This window comes from Protopterus annectens, chromosome 3.part0, assembly GCF_019279795.1.
Source record: "Protopterus annectens isolate FY-2018-M chromosome 3.part0, PAN1.0, whole genome shotgun sequence".
NCBI lineage: Eukaryota > Metazoa > Chordata > Ceratodontiformes > Protopteridae > Protopterus > Protopterus annectens.
This window is the reverse complement of record NC_056731.1, coordinates 1,886,682,270-1,886,707,203: the sequence shown is the minus strand read 5'-3', so window position 1 is coordinate 1,886,707,203 and position 24,934 is coordinate 1,886,682,270. Positions and strand designations below refer to the sequence as shown.

Genomic DNA, 24,934 nt, shown 5'->3' with positions numbered 1-24,934 from the left:
AGGGAAGTAAATACTGTGGGAAGAAATATCCAGGAATTGTTATGGCTAGGGTTGTATAGGCCCTGGGGCTGATAGTCTAGTACCAACTTAAGAACCTATGAATGTTTGTCATGTATTATAACATTTTTATCTTACTGATGTTATACTGTCATATTCTTGGAAATATTTTTCATGTAATGTAAATAGAAGTTATGTCCTTACCATAACGTTCCATGTGGAGTGTTCATCTCGCCTTTGTTCTTACACATGGGTTCGGAGCCGATCCTCGGCTCCGTGTCGGCCGCTTGCAAGCTCTGCATCGAGAAGAAGCTCGAGACAACCTAATACCCACAATCCCCCTCTGCCTTTACCTCAGATCTAGTTTGCAAGCAAACCAGCAGTCAGAGAGAGAAACACTCATGCCAATATCACATACGCACAGAAACTAAGAGTCTATATATATACATATATATATATATATACATGTCAACCATATATACAACAACTGCAATGCAGAAGCAGAATGCCCCAGACCAGGCACCAAACTGAACGTTCTTCCTAAGGGTGGGAGGGTGGGAATGTAAGAACAAAGGCGAGATGAACACTCCACATGGAACATTATGGTAAGGACATAACTTCTATATGTGATAGTGTTCAATCTCGCCGTTTGTTCTTACACATGGGTAGCGTCCCTAGCTCCTTGTTCCTGAGGAACTCACGGAAGGACGTTCTTGAGCACAGTGGAACCAAAGGTTGCCCTGTCCCTAGAAACCTTGTCTACCTTATAATGAGAAATGAATGTATGTGGTTTAGACCAAGTAGCAGCCACACAAATAGCGTCTAGTGGTAGGCGAGCTGCATGAGCCAGGGATGTAGACACTGACCTTGTGGAATGTCCTTTGGGTTTGTGCAAAAGAGTTTGATCTGAAGAATCATAGACATAGATGATACAATCAGTTAACCACTTAGAAAGAGTTCTTTTAGTAACCGCTACTCCTTTTCTGTTATCAGCAAAGGCTACAAAAAGTTGATCAGATTTCCTGTGATCTTTTGTTCTATCCAAGTAAAACCTTAGTTGCCTGTGGACATCTAATTTGTGTAACATATACTCCATTTTATTGGAGTGATTCTTGAAGAAAGTGGGTAATTCAATGGACTGATTAATATTGTTAATAGAACAAACTTTAGGAAGGAAGGATGAATTAGTGCAAGAGAAACTCTGTCAGAGTGAAAGATCAAATAAGGGTGTTTAATGGATAGAGCTTGAAGTTCAGATACTGCCTAGCGGATGTAATGGCTACCAAGAAGAGAGTCTTCCACGACAAAAATTTCAATGGGCAAGAGGAGGCTGGTTCAAAGGGGCAGCATTAACTTAGATAATAATAAGTTTAGACTCCAAGGTGACGTAGGAGATCTAATTGGTGGTCTAATATGAAAAGACCCTTTTAAAAAGGCTTTACAAAGTCTGTGGGCCATAACAGGAGCCCCACATTCTTCCACATGGAAATTAGAAATGGCAGCCAATTGAACTCTTAATGTGGCAGGAGAAGCACCCTGATGGAACAATTCTGTTAAAAACTCTAATATTTTATTCAAAGGAGCTATAACAGGGTCCACTTGCTGTGTATTTGCCCAGAATACAAAGCGCTTCCATTTACTAGTATATGTTTTAGTAATCGTGAATCAGTGCGTCCCTGGGGACTTCCCCTGGAGGGGGTAATAGGGCAAAGTAGCTCCTGCATTTGGCGTTCATTGGAGACGCAAACAGATCGCAGGAAGGCTGGCCCCACGTGCGAAAAATCTTTTTCGCAACTGACTGTTTTAGGGACCACTCGTGCGGTAACAGTATTGCTCTGCTCAGCCTGTCGGCTATGACGTTGGATGACCCCGGGATGTGCGTTGCTATCAGAAAGCGACCCGTGGACTCCGCCCATTGCCAGATTCTCATGGCCTCTCTGCATAGCTGATAGGACTTGGTTCCCCCTTGCTTGTTTATGTACCAGACTACAGACATGTTGTCCGTCTGAACTGCAATAGTTCCCAGAGGAAGAAGGGGAGCAAAGTGTTGCAACGCTAGAAACACTGCCCTCAACTCTAGAACATTGATGTGCAGATTGTACTCTAAATTGGTCCATTCGCCTTGGACTGTCTGTCCCTGAAAGATGCCCCCACCCTATCAGGGAAGCGTCCGTGGTCACCGTAGCTGTCGTGGGTAGCACAAATGGTCTCCCCTTGGAAAGGTTGCAAGTCTGAAGCCACCAGTTTAGGTGTGATTTGCATGTGTTCGTTATAAGAATCTCGTGTGTCAGAGGTAGTTGTTGGACCGTCCATTGTGCAAACAGTAGCCATTGTAGGACTCTCATGTGCAGTCTTCCCAAGGGTATTGCAATAAGAGAAGCTGACATGAGTCCCAAAACCTTCAGTACCAGTTTTGCTGGGGATTTCCTGGACAAAAGAAGAAGGCGTATGTGAGTCTGAAGTGAAAGTATCCTTTCTGGAGGAAGTCTTAGAATTAACTGATGTGTATCTAATTCCGCTCCTATGAATAAGATACGCTGTGATGGCTGTAGTAAGGATTTTCCGAAGTTTACGGAAATTCGAGGTGAACACACAGTTGAAGAGTGTAGTCTCTGGCCTGTACTAGTTGGCTGGGTGGTGGCAGAAAGGAGCCAGTCGTCCAGATACGGAAACACCTGGAATCCTAGGCGTCTCAAGTGAGACGCTACCACTGCCATGCATTTGGTGAAGACCCTGGGGGCTGAGGTCAGACCAAAGGGCAGGGCTCGAAACTGAAAGTGACTGGCACCCAGCCGGGAGCGCAAATGATCTCTGGATGCCCTGGCCATTTTGATGTGGTAGTATGCATCCTTCAGATCTATTGAGCACATCCAGTCGTCCTTCTGTAAGAATGGAAGGATCGATTGAAGCGTGACCATTCGGAACTTTTCTTTCTTGACGAAGGTATTGAGGTCGCTTAGGTCCAGAATGGGCCTCCAGTCCCCTGTTTTCTTTGGAACTAAAAAGAACCTTGAGTAAGTTCGAATCCTCTTTGGTCCGCTGGGACTGGTTGGATGACTCTTTTTCTAGCAGCTTTGAAATTTCTATAGCTGCTGGCTCTCGCAGATGGGGCGGCACATCTGGGAGTCTTTTCTTTGGAATGGGATAGGATAGAAATGGTATATTGTAACCTCTGGTAACCACGCTTTTACCCACTTGTCTGTAGTTATGTTTTGCCAGGCCTGAGGGTATAAAGCTAGCGACCCCCGACTGCCTCCAGAGCATGACAGTCGGGCCTCCTCTCAGGAGTGCTGGAAAGGTTTACCAGGGAGTGTATCCCTGTCACCTTGATTCTGCGGACCCCCTCTGCCGCCAGGGCGGCGTCTTCCACCTCTGCCCCCTCCTCTGCCTCTAGAAGGGGCATCACCCTGTGTGCCTGGGAAAGATCCTTGGGGTTTTCGAAACCACATTTTCCCACCACGTTGCCCTTTGGGGTACGGTCTGGATGGGGTGGAAAAACGGACTCCGACAGCAGACAGAGTCTTTCCCTCCTGCTCACACCGGGTAAGGGTCTCCTTTACTTTGGGGCCAAAAAGAGTGGCACCGTCAAATGGGGCGTTAGTAAAGGAAGACTTGAAGGCTTCATAAATGAACATAAGCGCATCCAGGATTGTCTGCGAAGAGCAATCGCTGAAGCTGCTGCCCTACTCGAACCTTCGGCTGCGTAAGAGATCAGCCTCATGGACGAGTTCACAATGGATGTAAGGGTATTAAGTTGCGCTGTCACTTTCTCTGAGACAGCAGCATCTGTAGTACCCTGGATGGTATCTCCCAACTCTTTGACTAGATCCCTCTGTAGTCGTGTAAAGTGGGTCAAATAGTTCAGGGATCGCATGGAAAAAGCCGCTGAACTAAAATGCGCTTCCCATACCTGTCCATAGTCCTAGAATCTTTATTAGGGGATGGACAGATGAGGAAGATTCCGACATCTCCTTTTCGTGGCGCTGCCACCACCATAGCGTCCACTGGAACTCCTTTTGTCAAGTAAGTCTTGTCCTGGGGTGCAGTGATATACTTATTAGGCTTCCTAGGGACTGGTTCCACTGTGTCAGGAGCCTCCACGCCCTTCGAGCAATAAGTTCCATTAATTCATCGAAGGGCGGAGTGACCCAGGAGGAGGAAGGGCGAGCACCAAATGCCTTCAGCAAGAGTGACTCATCCTCAGAAGGGGGGAGGGACTGCCAGTCACCTCTCTGTTTCAGGATCTCCAATATGTCAGAAAAGAGACATCTTCTGAAGGTGACTTAGGGGACCCTTCTGACTCATCCAAGTCAGTATCGGATGTCAAAGATTCTTGTGGAGAATCTAAGTGTCTCCTCTTACACAATCTTTTCCTAGGGACTTCTTCGTGGGGAGCATCCGAAGAAGCCTCCGAGGAAGAGGGGGCACCCTCCAGGGGTGGCTGAGACACCGGTGCTCGACGCTTGGATGTAGCCGTGGGTGCAGAGGAAGATAACAGTCCTTTATGGGGAGGAGAGGCTGCTTCTACTGATGTGGTTGTCTGGGTAGACAACACCTTCCTCATGAGATCGAAGGCCCCCGGGTCCCGAGTCGAGGTATCTCCCGGTTCCGAAGAAATGGGAAGAATCCCCAAAACAGGCACCGAAGGCATCGACCCCGAGGACGGAGCCGAATCGATCCGAGCCGAGGCCCCGAGAGGAAGAGTCGGAACCGAAACATCGGTTCGACTCTCGGCCCCGGAACCAAGGATGGATCTCCGGCTCCGAGACTCCGGTACCGGATCGGACGGAGTCGAGGTGAACGGAGCCGACCGAGAAAAGGACGGTTCTGGCACCGAGGGCTCCACAATCAGCAGCTCAGCTTCTTCCGGCTCCGAAGACTGGACAGGTCTCGGAGGAGGAACAGATGGAGATAATGGGAGGCCTTCAAGTTTCGACACCAATTGGGTGGAAACCGAGATAAGTTTGGATAGGGCCGTATGTTCCAATAATTTCTGCACCACACGGTCCACATCGATGTCGGAGAGGGGCTTAGAAGAACGGGTCGAAGGAACCGAAGATGGAGCCGACCTCAACAGTGTCGGGGGAGGGAGCTCCATCACCGGTTCCAAGACTCGAGGCTCAGAAACTGACAACAGTTGAACACTCGGCCCCGAAGTTTGTGGAACCGGTGATCTAACTTTACTCGAAGAGCTCGGAGCCGATGACCTGGGCTCCGACGTCTTCGATTCCTTCGAGGATTTGGATGCCTGGTCTGAAGCATCCAGAGCCTCCTGAAAGGAAGGTTTTAATAACCCCCTGTCCATGAGTTTCCTGCGCCTATCTGTCATGACCCTCCCACTAAAAGAGTGACAAATTGAACAGTCCTCTTGTAAGTGGAGAGGGCCAAGGCAGTAGACACAGGAACTATGGTTGTCAGTAACTGACATTTTTTGGCCACACTGGCAACGTTTAAAACCCGATTTAATTTTCTCAGACATCTTAAAGAAGAAACAGGTAAGAGAAAAAAATTCAAGTCCAGTAGAGTGACAAATCCAGTAAATATGTCGAATCCGATATACAAGTCAGTCCGGTTGTCAATTCAAGTAAGGGGTGGTAGGCCCCGAAAAACTCTAATAAGTTTAATTAAACTTAACGGTGCAGTATTTCTACCTTACCACACACACATACACTATGTTACCAAATAGCACTTTAGAATAAATTTTTCCTGAAAAATAACAATAATAAAGTTATTTCTTATCTGAAGTTGCTCGAGCTCGATCCCAGTGATGCGAACGCAGCAGCGGCAAACTAGATCTGAGGTAAAGGCAGAGGGGGATTGTGGGTATTAGGTTGTCTCGAGCTTCTTCTCGATGCAGAGCTTGCAAGCGGCCGACACGGAGCCGAGGATCGGCTCCGAACCCATGTGTAAGAACAAACGGCGAGATTGAACACTATCACATCATTTTATTCTTATGGATTTAAATGGAGATTTTTCTCCCCAGGCCTGTACTGAAAAAGGGCTATGCCCAGTTGGACCATCCCAGTTAACAAATGTCAAATAAATAAATACATACATAAAGTCCATTAAAACACAAACACATAGCTTTAAAAATAATTTTCCAAAGAGAAAAGCAAATAATTGAAGGGATTTTTTTTTCTTTCCCCAAAAGGAACTTATTTGAAAAGCAAAGCAGAAGAACAGCACCAGCTGAACATTAATCTTCAAAAGCCTTCAACTGCTGTAATGCTCTAAAGGCCCAAACTTGTCTTTTAGTCAGCTCAGCTCAAGCTGCCCGATAATTTGGACTGTGGGAGGAGCCCTGAGGCTTTCGAACATGGCCGGCAGGAAATAACTCACATAGCTAAGGCTTTTGCAACACTGATCAACATTAAGGTGACATCTGACCTTTTCTAAAGATCCCACTTCCAGTCTTTTATCTCTGATACAATATTCAATACTCGAAATACAGTTTAGACTTTGATTTCCATTTTCTAGTAATTGCTTTTTTGGTAGCTACCAGAATTAATAAGACCTTACTATGTCTAGTCAATTCAGATCCTGTCAGGATCCTTCCCTCTTTGGTACCAGAAAAATCGTTGAATGATAGCCTTTGCCCCCTAACAGGGAGACACTGGGTCTGTTACTACCTGTGCAAGCATTTAAAGCAGAATGGAAGGAAACAAGGCGATATGGTTAACTGCGCAAGGAGGCATCCCCAGAAAGGAGAGACTGATTCCCATTGCCAAGTGCGTCCCTGCTGAATTACCCTTAAAACCCGACCAGACAGATGGAGAGGTTGTCAGAGTGGGCAGGGGGGCTAATCAGGCAAATAGTCATACTGACTGGGAGAACTGTTCTTGATTTTTAGAGACATTTCCTTTCTTTTTGGAGCCTCCTTGCCATGCCTTATAAATGCCTGTTTGATGGTTCCTTGTTGCTTAAATTGTTTTTTTTTTTTTAAAAAGGGTGCTGATAAAGAAAGGATTTTTTTAAAATCTGCATTAAAAAGGAGGGTTGGAAAATACCTGCTGCCCTTTAAATTTTAATTTTCATCACACTTCTTGAGCACAGAAAGGCCAAACCTTCCTTGACTAAGTGAGAATTTAATATTTCCATTTTATCATCTTCAGAAAGGCTTTGAGAACAAAACAAAATCAATTTTCTCAGTACTGACCAAAACGTTGTAGCATCATTAGCACTTTTAAAACATGCTTAACATGAGAAGCTGATGTTAAAGAGTCAGTCAAAGGAATATTTTTGCTTCATAAGAACTATCAAATTTTAAATGTTTTCAGAACATAAAAGTAAAAGCTATAACAACTGAGTTTGACAGTTTAAAATCCTGAAAGTTAACGTAGCAAAAGGATACACTTTCTTATCAAACTTGTCAAATGTTTTCCCATTATTATCAGAAGGAATAGAGTTAACAGCAGTCATCTGTTTAGCAGAACAGTTTTGGAAGGAGAGATTATTGCTGGATCAGCTTTAGGGTTGGAAAATAAGAAGTTATGTACTCACCATAACGTTCCATTTGAGTTGTTCCATCTCGCCTTCATTCTTCACTGATGGGTTCAGAGCTGATCCTCGGCTCCGACACGGCCGTTAGCAAAGCTCAAGGTTTACCAGTATCTTGAGCCCAAACCCCTTATCCTATGATGCACTGCTGGAATTACCTCAGATCTTGTTTGCTGCATGTACCATATCCCTGTGAGAGAACTACTTTCCCAAGAGAGAGAAGGAGTGAATAACCAGGATGAGATCAGCCTCTAGGTCAACTATCAGACAGGTGGGGGATGGAAGGAGGGAACGTAAGAATGAAGGCAAGATGAACAACTCACATGGAACGTTATGGGGAGTACATAACATCTTAATGTGAAGTTGTTCAATCTCGCCGTTCATTGTTCACTGATGGGTAGCATCCCTAGCACCCTGAATCTCGGGTGGCTCATGGGAGTACATTCTTCAGGACCACAGACCCAAAGGAAGCCCTGTCCCTATCAACTTTGTAATGAGTGATAAAGGTATGAGGTTTAGACCAAGTGGCTGCAGCACAAATGTTATCTAGGGATATAGGTTCATAGGTTAGTACTAAGCTAACTGCCCTTGCGAGCCATTTTAAGCCTAGCCAATTATCCCTTGTGAGACTCAAACCTTGCACCTTGTGTTTGTAAGGCAAACACCTTAACCATTAGGCCACCCTCCCAACCCAAATTTGGCTTGAAATGCAGAAGATGTAGTAACTGCTCTGGTAGAATGAGCTTTAATCTTGTGCAGTAAGGGCATATTAGCAGCTGGATAAACAAAAGTGATACAATCAGATAGCCATTTCAAAAGTGTTGTTTTAGCCACTGGTCTATCTTTTCTGGCTTCAGACAAAGACACAAAGAGCTGGTCTGATTTTCTAACATCTTTTGTTCTGTCCAAATAATATCTGAGCTGTCTGTGAACGTCAGGTTTGTGCAGCACGTACTCTAATTTTTTGGACTGGTTAGGGAAGACGAGTGGCAACTTAATGACTTGGTTGATATTGGATTCAGAACAAACTTTGGGCAAAAAAGAGGGGTTTGTCCTAAGTGATACTCTATCAGCAAGAAAAATCAAATAAGGAGGGCTGATAGATAAAGTCTGAAGTTCTGACACTGTGCGGGCAGAAGTAATAGCCACCAGAAATATGGTTTTCCACAACAAAAATTTGAGATCACAAGATGATGCTGGTTCAAATGGGGGAAGAATCATGTGAGACAGCATAAAGTTTAGATTCCAAGGAGAATAAGGAGTTTTCACTGGAGGCCTCATGTGGAAGGTCCCTTTGAGAAAGGCCTTGGACAACTTGTGGGACATTATGTTTAGCCCGTCCACTCAGAGATGAAAGTTAGATATAGCAGCCAACTGGACCCGAACTGTAGCAGCTACAGCTCCTTCATTAAAAATCATAGTCAAGAATTCTAAAATGGACGGCAAGGGGGCTTGATAAGGATCAATGTTATGCTTAGAAGCTCATATGGAAAATCTCTTCCACTTACTAAGATACAGTCTACTGGTGGACGGCTTATGAGACAAGAGGATCTGTCTTGTCTCATCAGACAGATCATGAAGCCTGGCTATGATGGGAACTGGAGCAGCCAAGTTGTGAGCTTCAATGACTGCAATGAGGGGTGGAGGTCCCCCGAAGGATGTGTCAGAAGGTCTGAAACTGGGTCCAGAATCCGTGGATCCTCCAATAGATGATGATGAATGAATGGGAACCAAATCTGCCAAGGCCAATGTGGGGCTATGAGGATGACAGACCTTCCCAGCAACACTGCTTTCTGTAGAAGTCTTGGTATAAGAAGGACTGGAGGGAATGCATAGAGGAGACCCGGGGGCCAATCGTGTACGAGTGCGTCTCTCGGGGGTTGTCCTAGTCAGGGCAAAGTAGCTTCTGCATTTCATGTTATCGTGACTGGCAAAAAGATCGCAGCAAGGCTGGCCCCATTTGCGGAAAATCCTGTCCGCAATCTCTTGTTTGAGGGACCACTCGTGTGGCAACAGAATTACCCTGCTCAGTTTGTCTGCTGTCATGTTGGATCTCCCCGGGATGGGCATTGCCAACAGAAAGAGCTGGGAGGAGACAGCCCACTGCCAAACTCTGAGTGCTTCTCGGCAAAGGGCATAAGATTTGGTCCCGCCTTGCTTGTTCAAATACCAGACTACCGACATGTTGTCTGTCTGAACTGCAATCGTCCCTAGAGGAAGAGAGTCCTGAAAATACTGCAATGCCAGAAGTACTGCTCTCATCTCCAGGACATTGATATGCAGGTGTGATTCTTGATCCGTCCTTGGGCGGTCATTCCTTGATAATGCCTCCCCCACCCTATCAGGGAAGCGTCCATGGTCACAGTGACTACTGGAGGGGGTAGAATAATGGGACGTCCTATGGTTACATGAAGAGATGTTAACCACCACTGGAGATCTTTCTTGCAAGAGTTTGTAATCAAAATCATATGACTCATTGGAAGTTCCTGATATGACCATTGGGTGAACAGCAGCCACTGAAGAATCTGCATCTGTATCCTTGCTAAAGGTATGGCCAAGATCGCTGCAGCCATCAAACTTGACTTCTGTGGCTGGTGCTCTGTCCTTTGACACTAGTGATTTGACATGCTGGCGAAGGAGAAAAACTCTCTCGGTTGGTAGTCGTAGAGTGGTGGTTGAAGTGTCTAACTCTGCCCCTATAAAGACAATATGCTGCAATGGTGACAAGGCAGATTTTTCTGAGTTGATTGTAATGCCTAAGTGATGGCAGAGTGTCAGAGTGTATTCTCTTGCTTGAATAAGTTGATGCCTGGTGGTGGAGGTAAGGAGCCAATCGTCTAGGTACGGAAACACCTGGAATCCTAGACGCCTCAGATGAGCCGTGACCACTGCCATGCATTTGGTGAACACTCTGGGGGCTGTAGTGAGACCAAAAGGCAGGGCTCGAAAGTGATAATGATTGGCTCCCAGCCGGAAACGCAAAGGATCTCTGGATGGCCTGGCCATTTTTATGTGGTAGTACGCATCCTTGAGATCTATCGAGCACATCCAATTGTCTTTCTCTAAAAAGGGAAGTATCGACTGAAGCGTGACCATCCGGAACTTCTCTTTCTTTACAAATTGGTTGAGTCTGTTGAGGTCCAAAATAGGTCTCCAGTCCCCTGTCTTCTTTGGAACTAAAAAGAAGCTTGAGTAGGTTCCGAATCCTATTTGGTCTGCTGGAACTGGCTGGATGACTTTTTTTCTAGCAACTTGCAGACCTCTATAGTTGCTTGTTACCTGTAACTGGGTGGAACGTCCGGGATTTTTCTTGAGGGCATAGGTTGGGTGAAGAATGGTATGAAATACCCAGTGGAAATAATGCTTTGTACCCAGCTGTCGTCTGTTATATCTTGCCAGGCATCTGTATGTAAAGACAAGCGACCCCTGACTGCCTCCAGAGCTGGACAGTCGGGTCTCCCTTCAGGAGCGCTGTCACCCTGGTGTTGCAGACCTCCTCTGCCAAGAGGGTGGCGTCTTCCATTGTTACCCCCTCCTCTGCCCCTAGAGGGGGTTGACCATGTGTGTCCTGAAAGGCTCTTGGGTTTTTCGGAACCACATTTTCCCTTCCCGTTGGCCTTTGGGGTAAGGCCGAGTAGGGGTGGAGAAATGGACTCCGACAACAGACAGAGTCTTTCCCTCCTGCTCACACCTGGTAAGGGTTTCCTTCACTTTGGGCCCAAAGAGAGATGAGCCATCAAACGGGGTGTTGACAAATGAAGACTTAAAGGGCTCTGCTAAGGAACAAAAGCACATCCAGGAATGTCATCTTAGCGCAACTCCTGTACCCGCTGCTCTACTCGTCCCATCAGCAGCAAATGATATGAGACACATGGACGAGTTCACGATGGAGTTTAGGGTAGCGAGCTGGGCGGCAACTTTGTCCGAAGCCCCTGCAGCTACAGTACCCTGAAAAGCATCTCCCAACTCTTTAAGGAGATCTCTTTGCAGTCTGGTGAAGTGGGCCAAATAGTTCAGGGATCAGAGTGTAAAAGTCGCTGAACTAAACATGCATTTCCCATAACGATCCGTGATCCTAGATTCTCTGTTAGGAGGATGGATCGTCAAGGAGGTCTCAGACATTTCCTTCTAGGTTTATCTACGGGTGCAGAAATGAACTTGTTTGTCCTCCGAAGGACAGGCTCCATGGACTCCGGTGACTCCCACGCCCTTCGAGAGACCAGCTGCGTGAGCTCAACGAAGGGCGGAGACACACAAGAGGTGGAAGGTTGAGACCCAAAAGCCTTCAGGAGAACTGACTCGTCCTGAGTAGGGCTTTTGGACTGCCAATCACCCCGCTGCCTAAGGATCTTGAGTATCTCCGCAAAGGAGATATCCTCAGAGGGGGATCGGGGGACCCTTCTGACTCATCCAAGTCAGTATCAGATGTCAAAGACTCCTGTGGGGAGTCCAAGTGTCTCCTCTTACACAATCTCTTCCTAGGGGCCTCCTCAGTGGGAGCCTCTGGGGAGGTCTCGGAAGAGCAAGGGGCACCCTGTGGGGCTACCTGAGGCTAAGGGTCTCTAAGCTTGGCCTGGACGGAGGCAAAAGTGGACACAGGCAGTTTGGGGGAAGAAGAGGCCAGACCTGGTGTCGAGGATGCCTTTAGGGACAAGGCTCTCCTCATGGCTTCAAAGGTATCATGGCTCCAATGAGAAGGAGTCGACGGATCAGAGGGAACCATCATCCCCTCCCGCACCGAGGCCGTGGGCTCCGAGATGGAAGTAGGAGCCAAGCTCATCTGAGCTGAGGCCCAGAGAGGAAGAGTCGGCACAGACAAGTCAGTACGACTATCCTCCCCGGACCAGACAGGAGAGTGTTGGCCTCGAGTCCCCAGTCAGCACCGAGGATGTCACAATAGATGGAACCGATGACACCAGGGCAGATCTCTACTCTAAAGGCTCCACGAACAGCAGGTCAGCCCCCTCCGGCTCCAAAAATCCAGTACGGCTCGATGGAGAAGTCAAATCTGGGATGGTGGTCTTTGGTTCTGACGCTGGAGTCGGAGCCGACAACAATTTGGCAAGGCCTGGTGCCTGTAAGAGCTTCTGTACCAATCCGTCCACATCCAAATCCGAGAGGCTGACAGAAGATCTAGAGGAGTGCACTAAAGTTGCCGATTGGAGGAGTGGAGATACAGGTCTCTCTGAGACCGGCTCCAAGACAGTGGGCCGGCTCCGAAAAGAAGAGATACTCGGCTCCGATAGCTGTGGAGCTGAAGTCCCGGAATCCTCCACTTTTTTAGACTTTTTAGATGCCTTGGAATCAGTAGATGATTTTGATGATTTAGAGGACTTGCTGGCCCCATCCTGGTCAGACAAAGCTTCAGTAAAAGGATGCTTCAGCAAACCTCGACCCACAAGCTTCCTTTTCCTTTCTAAAAGAACCCTTGAAGAAAAGGAATGGCAAATGCTACAGGACTCCTGTAAGTGCATCGCACCCAAACAATACACGCACTGAGCATGCCCATCAGTGAGAGACATCTTCTGCCCGCAGTCTGGACATTTTTTGAATCCAGACTTTGGGTTCTTGTCTTTTATCTCAGACATATTAAGCAATATACAGACTAGAAGAAGTCAAGATAACACTACTAACAACCCAACAACTTTTGACAAATGGCCGAAAAAAAGGCCAATAGTACAATATATCCTAAAAAGTTAAAGCTATCCTTAGGCTAAACTGAATACAAAACACACTCTAACAATGGCCTGAGAAAGGAAGGCCAACTCTAAGAAATGTGAAACAGCACACTATCTACACTATGAATACTATAGCAATATCATGAAACATACACACACTGAATCTAGGCCTAACACGAGGCCGCTACAATAAGAGATAAAAAGACTTGCAAATAGCGATTTTGTTTCAAAAAAGGCTTGAGCGAACTGGAACCCCTGAGATCCGTGCTGCGGCAAACTAGATCTGAGGTAATTCCAGCAGTGCATCATTGGATAAGGGGCTTGGTCTCGAGCTACTGGTAAACCTTGAGCTTTGCTAACGGCCATGTTGGAGCCGCGGATCGGCTCCGAACCCATCAGTGAAGAATGAATGGCGAGATTGAACACCTTCACATCAAACATTTAAAAGTCTGAGGAATCCTGTACAACCTTGTCTGACTTCCTGAGAGCAGGAGGCTGACTTTCAGGCAAACTAGCAGAAGTGAGAAAACTTTCTCTACAGCTGCCAACACACAAGGAACAGCTGCAGATGTTGGTATATACAACTGTAACAGATCGTAATACATCTTCTTTGCAATAGGAATTTCATTCTGCTCCCACTTGAAAACCTTTCTCATCTTAAAGTCTCAGAAAAAGTAAACATGTTCTAGAGGTGAATCTGAAACCATACTTTCCTTAGAATCAGTATGTCCAGATTAAAAAGAAATTCTTGAAGTACTATCACCCCTGCCCCCCCCCACCCCGCAATGCCTGCTCTTCTGATTTACATTTCAAGGCAGAAAGGGGGAATTTTTTCCTTTCTTGTATGAAGCAGCAGTAGGCAAGGAAAAAGCAAAAAAAAAAAAACTACTTAGCAAATCCCAACAAACCTTCCCTGTCCATATAAATAGAAATAGGGGAAAGCAAGATTTTCTCAATGTGTTCACCTTTCCTGGAAAACTCCCTGAAAACTAGCCGATCCATAGTACGCAACTCATCCCAGACTCAGGATTCCAATTTGAGTGAAGGACCTTCACATCTGCCCTTTCTCCTGAGACTGACAAGAGTGGCTCTTCCTTGTCCACCAAGGGCATCCCTACAGCTGCAGAGAACATGGCAATCCCCTGGTCCTTGGTGGCTGCAGGAAAAACACCAAAGCAACCAGTAGGAAAAGATATGCAGTTGAGAAACCAAGAGCTGCCACAGCAGCACAACAGCAGCCAGTCTAACAGGCACAGATTCACTAACAAAGTACAGTTTTGTACCTACCATAAATGTAGATGTTCGAGTGTTCACACTGCTGCAGTCATCACTGTTGGGTTATCCTGCCGTCAGGCAGTCCCGCAGTCGACCCGAGTTCCAAAGTCTTGGTCCGGCGTCGGTTACTGTCGCTTCTTCCCTGACGTCAGTGCGCCAGGGGTATATAAGATGCATCCGACGCCATTTTCTTCAGTTTTTCTTGCCCCAGATGTCAGGTGCCCCCAATAAGTAGGCAATATAAATTGCTATATAGAAATATACATATAAAATAAAGCAATACCTTCAGTCACAAGCAAATACACCACAGAGGTTGTATAGGATAGAAAGGAATAGATAACTCCAACTAGTTCAGAGGAGATGGAGGGAGGGTAACCTGGACTGCAGCAGTGTGAACACTCGAACATCTACATTTATGGTAGGTACAAAACTGCACTATGTTCATCATGTTACACTGCTGCAGTCATCACTGTTGGGTTGAATCCCAAAGCTAAGGATGGGTGGTGGAACTAAACAGGGTTTGGAGAGGCTAGTATACACTGCAGAACTGCAGTGGCAAAGCCAGCTCTGGTTTTAGAATAAAGAGGTAAGTGATCGTGCTTGGTGAAGGTGTGCACTGAACTCCAAGTGGCAGCCTCCAAAATATCCTTGGTTGGTACCCCTCTGAGGAAGGCTGTTGATGTTGCTGTAGCCCTGGTGGAATGGGGCTTGATGTTGCCAGGCACAGATTTCCTATGGTGTGTGTAGCAGAAATGGATACAATGTCCTATCCATTTTGAAATGGTCTGTTTCGAGATAGCTTTTCCTTGAGATCCTGCAGCATAGGATACAAAGAGCTGGTCAGATTTTCTGAAAGCCTTAGTTTTATCCAAGTAGTAACGTAATTGCCTGTGAATGTCCAAAGAGTGTAGGAGCCTTTCCCCTTTGTTCTGGGGGTTTGGATAGAAGGTGGACAAATGAATGGTTTGGTTTAAGGCCACACTGCTTACCACCTTTGGCATAAAGGAAGGGTTAGTTCATAAAGAGACTCTGTCTTGATGAAAAATGATGAAAGGCTCCACTGCCATTAGGGCCTGTAGTTCTGAGACTCTTTGTGCTGAAGTTATTGCTAGCAGCAGGGCAGTTTTCCATGATAGGAATTGTAGATCAGCAGTGAAAGCTGGTTCAAAAGGCGGAAGTGTTAGCTTTTCCAGAACAAAGTTGTGGTCCCAAGTTGGTGTTGGTGCTCTCCGGGGGGGGGTCTTACGTTCTTAGCCCCTCTGTGTTGTATTGAGCTGAAATAGCTGAGGCGTGGATCTTAATAGATGAGAAGGAAAGTCCTTTGTGCAACATCTCAGTTAAATATTGAAAAATCTGAGGAATATTTGGGACAAGGGGATTTTGGCCTTTAGCCTGGTTCCAGGCTCAGAATCTTTTCCATTTGTCTGAATAGACTTTCCTGGTGCTGGGCCTCCTGGCCTCCAGAATGACGTCCATCACAGCTTTACACAGGAATAGTGACTGGTTATTTAGGCAATTTGCCATGCAGCCAGATTTAAAGTCTTGAGCTGGCTGTGTAGAATCTGATTGTTTTGCTGAGTGAGCAGGTGAGGAATTGTAGGAAAAATCCATCGTGGGCCTTGAGCCATGTTCCTTAGTATTGGATACCAGTGCTGGCGTGGCCAGTCTGGAGCAATGAGTATCATTTGTGGCCTCTCTAATCTGGCTTTCAGCAGCACCTTTGCCAGAAGAGGCAGTGGAGGAAAGGCATACACTGTCAATGTTTTCCAACTGAATGAGAGGGCGTCCACTTTCCAAGCTAGTGTGTGGTATGTCCTTGTGCAAAACTTCCATAGTTGGTAGTTTTGGGGGGAAGCAAACAGATCTATGTCTGGGTTCCCCCATTTTTGAGTTATCATTGCGAATACTTGTGGATCTAGTTTCCACTCATGAGGATCTGTGATGTTTCTGCTTAGATAGTCTGCCAGTGTGTTTTTCTTTCCTGGCAGGAATTGTGCTTGTAGTTGAACTTGGTAGGTCAGTGCTGTGCTCCACAAGGTCATTGCTTGTCTGCATAGGGGTAGGAGTGTGTGCCCCCTTGCTTGTTTATGTACCACATCACTGTGGTGTTATCCGTCTTTATTAAGAGTTGTCCTGGATGTAGGAGGTCCTTGAAAGCTGTTAGGGCATCTCTTTTTGATTGATATGTAGATGCCTTTGGTTTGTAGGCCATTTGCCCTGAATACACTGTCCTGCCATGTGTGCTCCCCAGGCATAAGCCGATGCATCTGTTGTTATAGTTTGCCTGGCTGTGGGTAAGATGAAAGGCTGACCCTTGTTGAGGTGACATGCCTGAGCCCACCACAGAAACTCTTGTTGAAGGCAGAGGATGAGTGGAATTATTGTTTCCAAGCTGTGGCTGTGTTGAGACCATATGCTTTTCAGATACCATTGTAAATTTTCCTCATATGCAGTTTTGCAAATGGTTATTAGTAGTATGCAAGATGCCATGAACCCCAAGGCCTGCAGAATTTTTCTTGCAGGGAGTTGGGTCTTTGTTGCCATCATTTTGAAGTATTGAGTCAGTTGTCTTTGCTTGTCTGGCGTGAGGTAAGCCATCTGGGCCGTTGTATTTAAGCTGGCACCCAGGAATATTATGTATTGTGAGGGCACTAGTTTTGATTTCTTTTCATTTACTGTGTACCCTAGGCAACTGAGAAGGTTTTTGACAAACGCCAGATGCTTTAATAGAATATCCTTGCTTTCTGCTTGAATAAGGCAGTCGTCCAGGTATGGATATATTTGAATCCCTCTTTGTCTGCAGTATGCAATTACTGGTGCCAGACATTTTGTGAAGACCCTGGGTGCAGTAGATAAGCCAAAGGGCAGTGCAGAGAATTGGTATTGGGTTGAACCTGCAATGAATCGCAGGTATCTTCTGCAATTTTGTCTGATAGGGACATGCAGGTATGCCTCCTTGAGGTCCAACGTTACTAGCCAAGCTTTCTTGCCCAGCATGGGAAGAAGTTGCTGTAGTGTTAGCATTTTGAATTTGGGTACTTCCAGGTATGTGTTTAGAATTGAGAGGTCCAGAATGGGTCTCCAGGCTTTGTTCTTTTGGGGAACTAGAAACAGTCTTGAGTAAAATCCTTGTCCTTGCTCCTGTGTAGGAACCTGTTGAATGGCTCTCATGTCCATGACAGCTGAAATTTCCTTTTGAGCCTCTGCCCATTGATTTGGTGGCAGGTTTGGTACTCCTTTTATCCTTGGTAAAGTGTGAAAGTGGAATCTGTATCCTTGAGATACAACATTAAGGACCCATTTGTCTTTTGTGATGATGTGCCAATTGTCTGCAAAAAGAGCTAGTTTTCCCCCCAAGGGAGCTGCCAAGAGGGTTTTGTTTGGTAATCTGAGGGGTAAGTCATTGTGTTTGTCTTCTGGTAGTTTGAGACCTGTCTTCTCCTCCTTTTTGGGTTGTGGCACTCCATTGTCGAGGCTGGTAAGAGCCTTGTGGCTGGCCTCTGCCTCTTGGGCGTCTGTATCTGCCTCTCTGTGGTCTGGCAGAAGCTGGAAAGGACCAGTTTTTGGTTGGCCAATTTCTGATGAAACGAGGAGGTTGAACCTGTAAGAAATCCTTGACCGTCTGCATAGATTTTGCCTTATCCTCCATTTTCTTGAAAACTTCTGCTTTTACACCAAATAAAACATCCTGCTGTAAAGGTGCATCCAATAATTTTGCTTTAACATGATCAGGTAATGTTTGCTCTTTTAACCAAGTATGCCTACGTATGACAGACCCCGTCACTGCTGCTCTACAAGAAGCTTCCAATGAATCAAATCCACATTGCAGAGTATGTTTTCCCACTTGTTCAGCTGCATGCAACAAATCTTGCATTTCCTTGTAATCTGGCTGATCTGTATGTGTGAGCATTTTTTGTTTTAATTGAGCCATCAGATGTTGTTGATATTTCAGTATGTGAAACTGACAATTTAAGGCCCTCATAGCTACAGTAGCTGAGGTATATACTTTCTTTCCCCATCTGTCTAGTGCTCTAGAATCCCTTTCAGAGGGCACATGATTTTTAGCAGTAGGGGCTTTAACCCCTTTGGGACCCTGGAAAATGGTTTCTGGGTCAGCAACAGGGCTTTTATACATGAATTTGTGTGAGTCAGGGACTCTGTAGAATCTGTCTGGTTTGGCTGGTGCAGGAGGTAGTGAGTCTGGGTTAAGGCTAGATTCTGAATAAACATCCTCCACAATGTCTAACACAGGTGGAATTGCAAGTGGTCTGTGCTGGGGTAGTAAAAGGAACTCTCAGAGCCTTTTCTTAGAATCAGAGTAATCCTGGCCTTCCCAGTAGAAATGTTCCCTCATAGTATGTAAGGTTTCCCCAAAAGAGAAGTCTTCTGGGGGAGATGCAGAAGGGATAGACTCTTCAGCATCAGAATCTTCATAAGGGGGAAAGGAATATTCCTGTTCCTCAGAAGAGTCGGAGGAAATGGAAACCTGGTCAGAGGAAGCATAATCCTCCTCCTGCCTTGGCCTTTTATCAGGAGGGGGATGGGAGCCCCTGATAAGAGTAATTAGGTCTTCAGCCATCTTAAGCATCTGTTTCCTAGGCACAGGGTCTTGTACAGGAGACTGCTGTGCAGTCTTCTTTGGTTTTAAAGGAGTTTTCAGTTTTGCATAGGATTTAATAGTGAGTGTAGTCGGTCTGACGACACCTTCAGTAACTGAAGGCGTTTTAACTGCACTGGAATCTCCTTCAGGTATGGAGTCGGAAGGGCCTAAAGGTAAAGGTTGTGAAGGCCTAGTAATCTCTGCTTGAGAATCGGATGTCGCCTGGGGTTCTAAATCAGCAGTCGTCAGGGGCTGCGTAGGCGCCTCACTGAAAACCAGAGAGCCGGCGACTGGCCTAGAAGAGGCCGCGGAATCCGGTTTGGATTTCGGCTGCCTGTCCTCATCTTTGCGTTTTTTATGCATTCCGGCCGTCGGTTGCTCTGACGGCATGGTATAATTAAATTTCCTACCAAAATAATGTCGGGCGAAATCAAACCGACGTTTAATAGTTCGTTTATTAAACCTAGCACAAAACTGACAACCTGTGACGTCGTGGTCTGGGCCTAGGCAAGGAATACAATAAGAATGAAAGTCCTTGTGAGGTATTTGCTTCCCACAAGAAATGCAATTATTAACTTTTTCTGACATCGGACTTGAGGCAGGAAAAGGTTCCCCAACGGGATACTTAGCTTTATGAAGACTTCGGTCTGAAATTCGATTTGAAAATCTCAGGAGTCGGCCGACCGGCACTAGTGAACTGCTTCTGCTTCGGGCACCGCGCGGCAAGAAAGACTGAAGAAAATGGCGTCAGATGCATCTTATATACCCCTGGCACACTGACGTCAAGGAAGAAGCGACAGCAACCGATGCCGGACCAAGACTTTGGAACTCAAGCCGACTGCGGGACCGCCTGACGGCAGGATACCCAACAGTGATGACTGCACCAGTGTAACATGATGAATATCTTCTTTTTTGTGGACACTGAGAAGGTGAAACCAGAGAGGCTAGTAGCTGATCCACAGGTAAGCACAGAATGAGACCCTGAAGGCAGGTTGGAGTCTGGACATGTTAATAAAAGTAAAATAGAGAACAAGTGGTACTGAGGTAAGTAAACCACTGACAGTCCCCCACAAGCACAATATCCTGCCCCAGAAAAACAAACCTACACAGCTAGTAGGAAAATTCTGACAAAAACTAGAATTTTATTTATTGACATTTTTTACTGGGAAAGTCCGAATGGGTAATAAATACGCATTTTCAGCAGAGGCCTGGGAACAAGTTCACATAGACATTTAAACAAACTCCCTAAGAAATGCAATGACAGTCCATAAAAAATCATTTAGTTTCCTGGCAAACATATTTTAGTTAGAAAAACACATTTTCCCTCAGGAAAATAAATCTTATCGGAAGGTTTACCCCAGCAGGGACATTTCTGCCCAGCTTTGAAGGATCAATAGCCAACCAACATTTCCACGGGGCCTGCCAAAAGAACACACTTTTCCAGCAAAAACAAACTCTGACTAAACTGGTGCTCTAAAAGTCTTTACATTGTAGCTCCTCTCAGGCTCCTGAGAGAGCGTGTAAGGCCCCCTTAAGCTAAGAAAGCTGTCAGGTCAAAGGGGTAAGACCCAAATAGCTTAGGCTACTACAACAGTGATCTAAATGTTGAACACCTTGAGAAACAGTACAAGTCCAATTCCTGTCCCTTGGACTGAAAATCAGAATCTGAGAGAAAGGAGCATATTTTTCTTTTTAAAGTCAGGAAAGACGCAGACTGCAAAGACTGAAAGGCTTGAAATAAATCATTAGTAACATCCAGCCAGTCTCCATGTCTGTCCTATATGCTACTACAGAAGAAATATGACTCACATTATGCTTTCTTTTCTTGAGAGACCCCTTGAAAAAAACTGACCCAATGAACAGTTCCTTCATTGGGAGTCAAGTTCCTCAGAGAGGTTTCACACAAGAACACTGTTCGATCCCTCCTGCAATACCAATAATATGGGTCTCCCTTGCCCCGAACAGGACAGCTGAACATCCGCAGAAGACATGCCTGTCTCAGAGTCCTTAGTAGTTTTCTAAACAGCAACATCTCAGGATCGAGAGTAAGCGATGAGCAATATAAAATACCCGAAATGAAAACAGCAGAGTCGTTCCATCAGTAACTGAGGCAAAGAAGAGCCAGCTTGAAGACTAAAGACATCTGTACAACATTTTTTTTTCTTCTTTAGGATTAGGGAAGGAAGAAGCCTGATCCATATCTCTACTGAAAAAGTGCCTGACAAGTGGATAGCATAGAATTGGAGAGTTAGGCATACCTCCTGACTAAAAACTTAGGTTTTGAGATAAGTTTTCAGAGTGACAATCACTAAATAAATGAACCAAGCCACTAGCTAGCAATTTTGACAAAAAGCAAATATTTTTCCACTCAAAAAATGGTAATTTGGAAGATATTCTCCAATCAATAACTCAAACTAAAAAATAAACTTTGAGATACCATTTTTTTTACAACCACAAAAAAACAAAACAAAAAAAGCCAGAGTCCCTAGCATTAAATTTTGATAGAAAGTTATACTTTTTTTCTCACAAAAAATGGTAAAAATCAAAGGTATCCCCCCAATGGGGTACTTACCTGCATATTGAAGAAGCGCTAGCTGACCCTACATCACTTGAAGCCCACAGGGAAGAGCACATTTTGACAGCAAGAGTTTTTAATGTTTGGCATCTTAACTACTGACTTTATACTGCTCTCCTTCAGTCTTTCAGTGATTGGGGTGCATAACAGGTGTCCTAGCCTTTCAGTGATTAGGGTGCATAACAGGTGTCCTAGCCTTTCAGTGATTGGGGTGCATAACAGGTGTCCTAAAGCTTTGGAAGTTGGCCAGTTGTCATATCCTTGGCAGGATACAACCCATATAGCTTAGGCTAGTCCAGTAGAGATATAATGATTTGTGCATATATGCATCACTTTACATAGTGATGTCTGCAAACTTTGAAAGGTATTTCCTTCTGAAAGTAGAGAAAAACATCTTAAAAAGTTAATGTAGTCAGTCATACCAACCTCTGTCCAGGACTTGAGGCTTTGCTTCATAGAGTTATTCACTTCAGGGTGCCACAAAAACTCCTGTTAAGAAAAAAAAATAAGTGCAATGAGTTGTTGGCTGCCTTTGTAAATATGTTTTGCTATTAGTAGAAATTAGGTATTACTATATTTTATTCATCAACAATCAATTCAACTTGTACTGTTTGCTTTAAAACATTTCATAACATTTCACTCACTGTGTACAGCTAAGAATATTGCATCTCTCAACATATGGAGCTTACAGTATTACATCTCACAACATTTGATAAACATGGGACAACTTACAGTACATCACCAGTAGCTGGCCATCTCTTTTCTGTTGTCAAAGTTTAACTTTACAAAATATACTACAGCTGAATCTGGTGGTTGCAATATACGCTGAATCTGGTGGTTGCAATATACGTTGAATCTGGTGGTTGCAATATACGTTGAATCTGGTGGTTGCAATATACGTTGAATCTGGTGGTTGCAATATACATTCCATCTTCTTCTAGCTTTCACTTCCCTCTTGTCCCATGCAATATTTACTTCATACCTCCCACTTTGTCATGGACCTTTTCTCAAATAATTTCTACAGATTCTCCTCTCACTCAATATTTTTACAACCTCTATTATTACCAGACTTTTTTTTTTTTTCTTGTAATAGTTTTTTTAGCAACAATCACAATTAGATTAAGTAATGCCTTAGTGTGCCTTGGCTCTCTTATGACAAGTCCATTGTCAATTTTAGCTTTGGTCCCCATATTTGCTATACAAGCTCCTGTAATCCTTTTTATAGACTTCATAACCCCCTTGCAATCCCCCATAAATACATTCCCAAGTCCTGCGCTCATCAGTTTTATGTTTCCAGTAATCGTCTTCCAACTGTGGAAACATTTTACAGAGCCTCTCAGAGTATAAAATATTGTGAAGACACTTCCAGGCAGAAATTTTAAACTTTCTCAACACAGTTAAACATCAAGGGGTCACGCACATTTCTGATGATCTGTTATTTGTTTTCACAGCCATTTACTACAACTTTTCCTTTAAAATTATCTACTGATGTTCTGTATCCACTACCTCAGATAAAAGGCCAATAGGGAGTCGCTATCTTAGATTCCCATCATAAATGTATTAGTTCCATTCTTTGTCGTTTCTTCACACACTTTACACATTCTTGTTTATACTGTGTTACTATGTACAAAAACTTTATCTTTTTCTTTAGCCTAAATTCCTCTTTAGCTTCTTCCCAGTCCTTTATTTTTCCACCTAACAGCACTTCCTATATTTTGGCTCATTTGTATAGTTCTCACCACTGAATTGCTGCTATCTGCAGTTCCTTTTAACTCTTTTTACCTATAGCTACACCTACAGGTACTAATTCTCTAAGCCACTCTTGAATCTGCTGCTTTTTAATTATATTCAGAATTGTATTTTATGATGAATATTCTGTCATTTTATTCCTGTAACTCTGTACACACCGCAGCCTCTTCTGATCCACACATAGACCCCATTGCCTTAGAACCATGCCTTTCCATCTCTTTCCATTTTGATTAGTAGGTATTATTTTGTACTATACACCCTAATCTAATCTGTATGGCCTTATAATATTTATCAAGAGATAGTATTCTTAACCCCGTTGGATTACTGGTAATATAAAATTTTCCAAATATATACTTTGCCTTTTATCTTCCCTCAGAACTTCTTTCATTTCTTTACTAATTTGTTTGCCTGTCTTCCTTTCTGTCTCTGCAAAGTACGCCTGGCCTAAAAACAATATCTTCTTCTTCTTCTTTTGGCTTTTCGCGGTTAGGGGTCGCCACAGCGGATCATCTGTCCGCTCATGATTAGCAGTGGGGTTTTACAGTGTCGAATTGCCAGCCCGGCACCCAACCTTCCACAGAAGGCACACACACGCACACACACACTCACACGTAGGGCCAATTTAGAGTATCCAATCCACCTACTGCATGTCTTTGGGATGTGAGAGGAAACCCACGTGACCACAGGGAGGACATGCAGACTCCGCACAGAAGGCACCGGAGAACCTCTTGCTGTGAGGCGGCAACGCTAACCGCTGCACCACCGTGGCCGCCTGCCTAAAAACAGTATCTGCAGTACTAAAAACATTTTTGCAGTTTGTATTTTACCATCCAGATCCATAAACATCAATTTCCATCGTCTAATTTTACGGATTCTTATTATCACTCTCTCTTCCCACATTCTCTTTGCTGCCCGTGTCGTATCTAGTTCTAACCATACTCCTAAATAACTCATCTGCTGATGCCCCCACAGAAATTGGAATGCAGGTTACTATTTTTGGGCCAACAACATTCTCTAGTCAATGTTCCTATGACACATTACAAAAAGGGCCTTCCTTTAAAGATATGACCTCAAAATGCTATAACCATTCCATAAAGAGACTAAAACTACTCAGCAGAATAGCAGGAGGCCTGGGGATTCCCAAATATAACAAGTCATGGTATCCTCTCTGTACATTAGAGAAAAAGAAATTATATACTTACCATAACGTTCCATGCATGTTGTCTATCTCCGCCTTTATTCTCACTTGTGGATCATACAGATTCATAGATTAGTATTACGCTAATTGCCCTTGCGAGACATTTTAAGCCTAGCCAATTATCCCTTGTGAGACTAGAACCCTGCACCTTATGTTTATAAGGCAAACACCTTACCCCAAGGGGAGTCTCTGTGACAGGAATCTATCCCTCCAGCATGTTCTATTTATTGTTGTGGCGAGGTTTAGCTCACTAGAGCGTGTGGCTCGCAGTGACTTGGATTTCTTTAGGTGGAGCATGTCCGTCAATTCTGAGTTGGACATGGCTTTGTAAGTCAGGCAGAGATCACCTCTGAGTAAGCGATATG

The 24,934-nt window shown here is 44.7% G+C and overlaps 1 protein-coding gene across 1 annotated transcript in view; it reads right to left on the bottom strand.

The window, feature by feature from the left end:
- Window positions 1-24,934, bottom strand: part of CASD1 (CAS1 domain containing 1) — a 1,910,820-nt gene that overhangs the window by 1,397,327 nt on the left and 488,559 nt on the right. Inside the window, exon 5 of the mRNA XM_044065969.1 lies at window positions 22,049-22,111. Within this exon, the coding sequence (XP_043921904.1) occupies window positions 22,049-22,111 (63 nt within the window). The remainder of the gene's footprint in view (window positions 1-22,048; window positions 22,112-24,934) is intronic.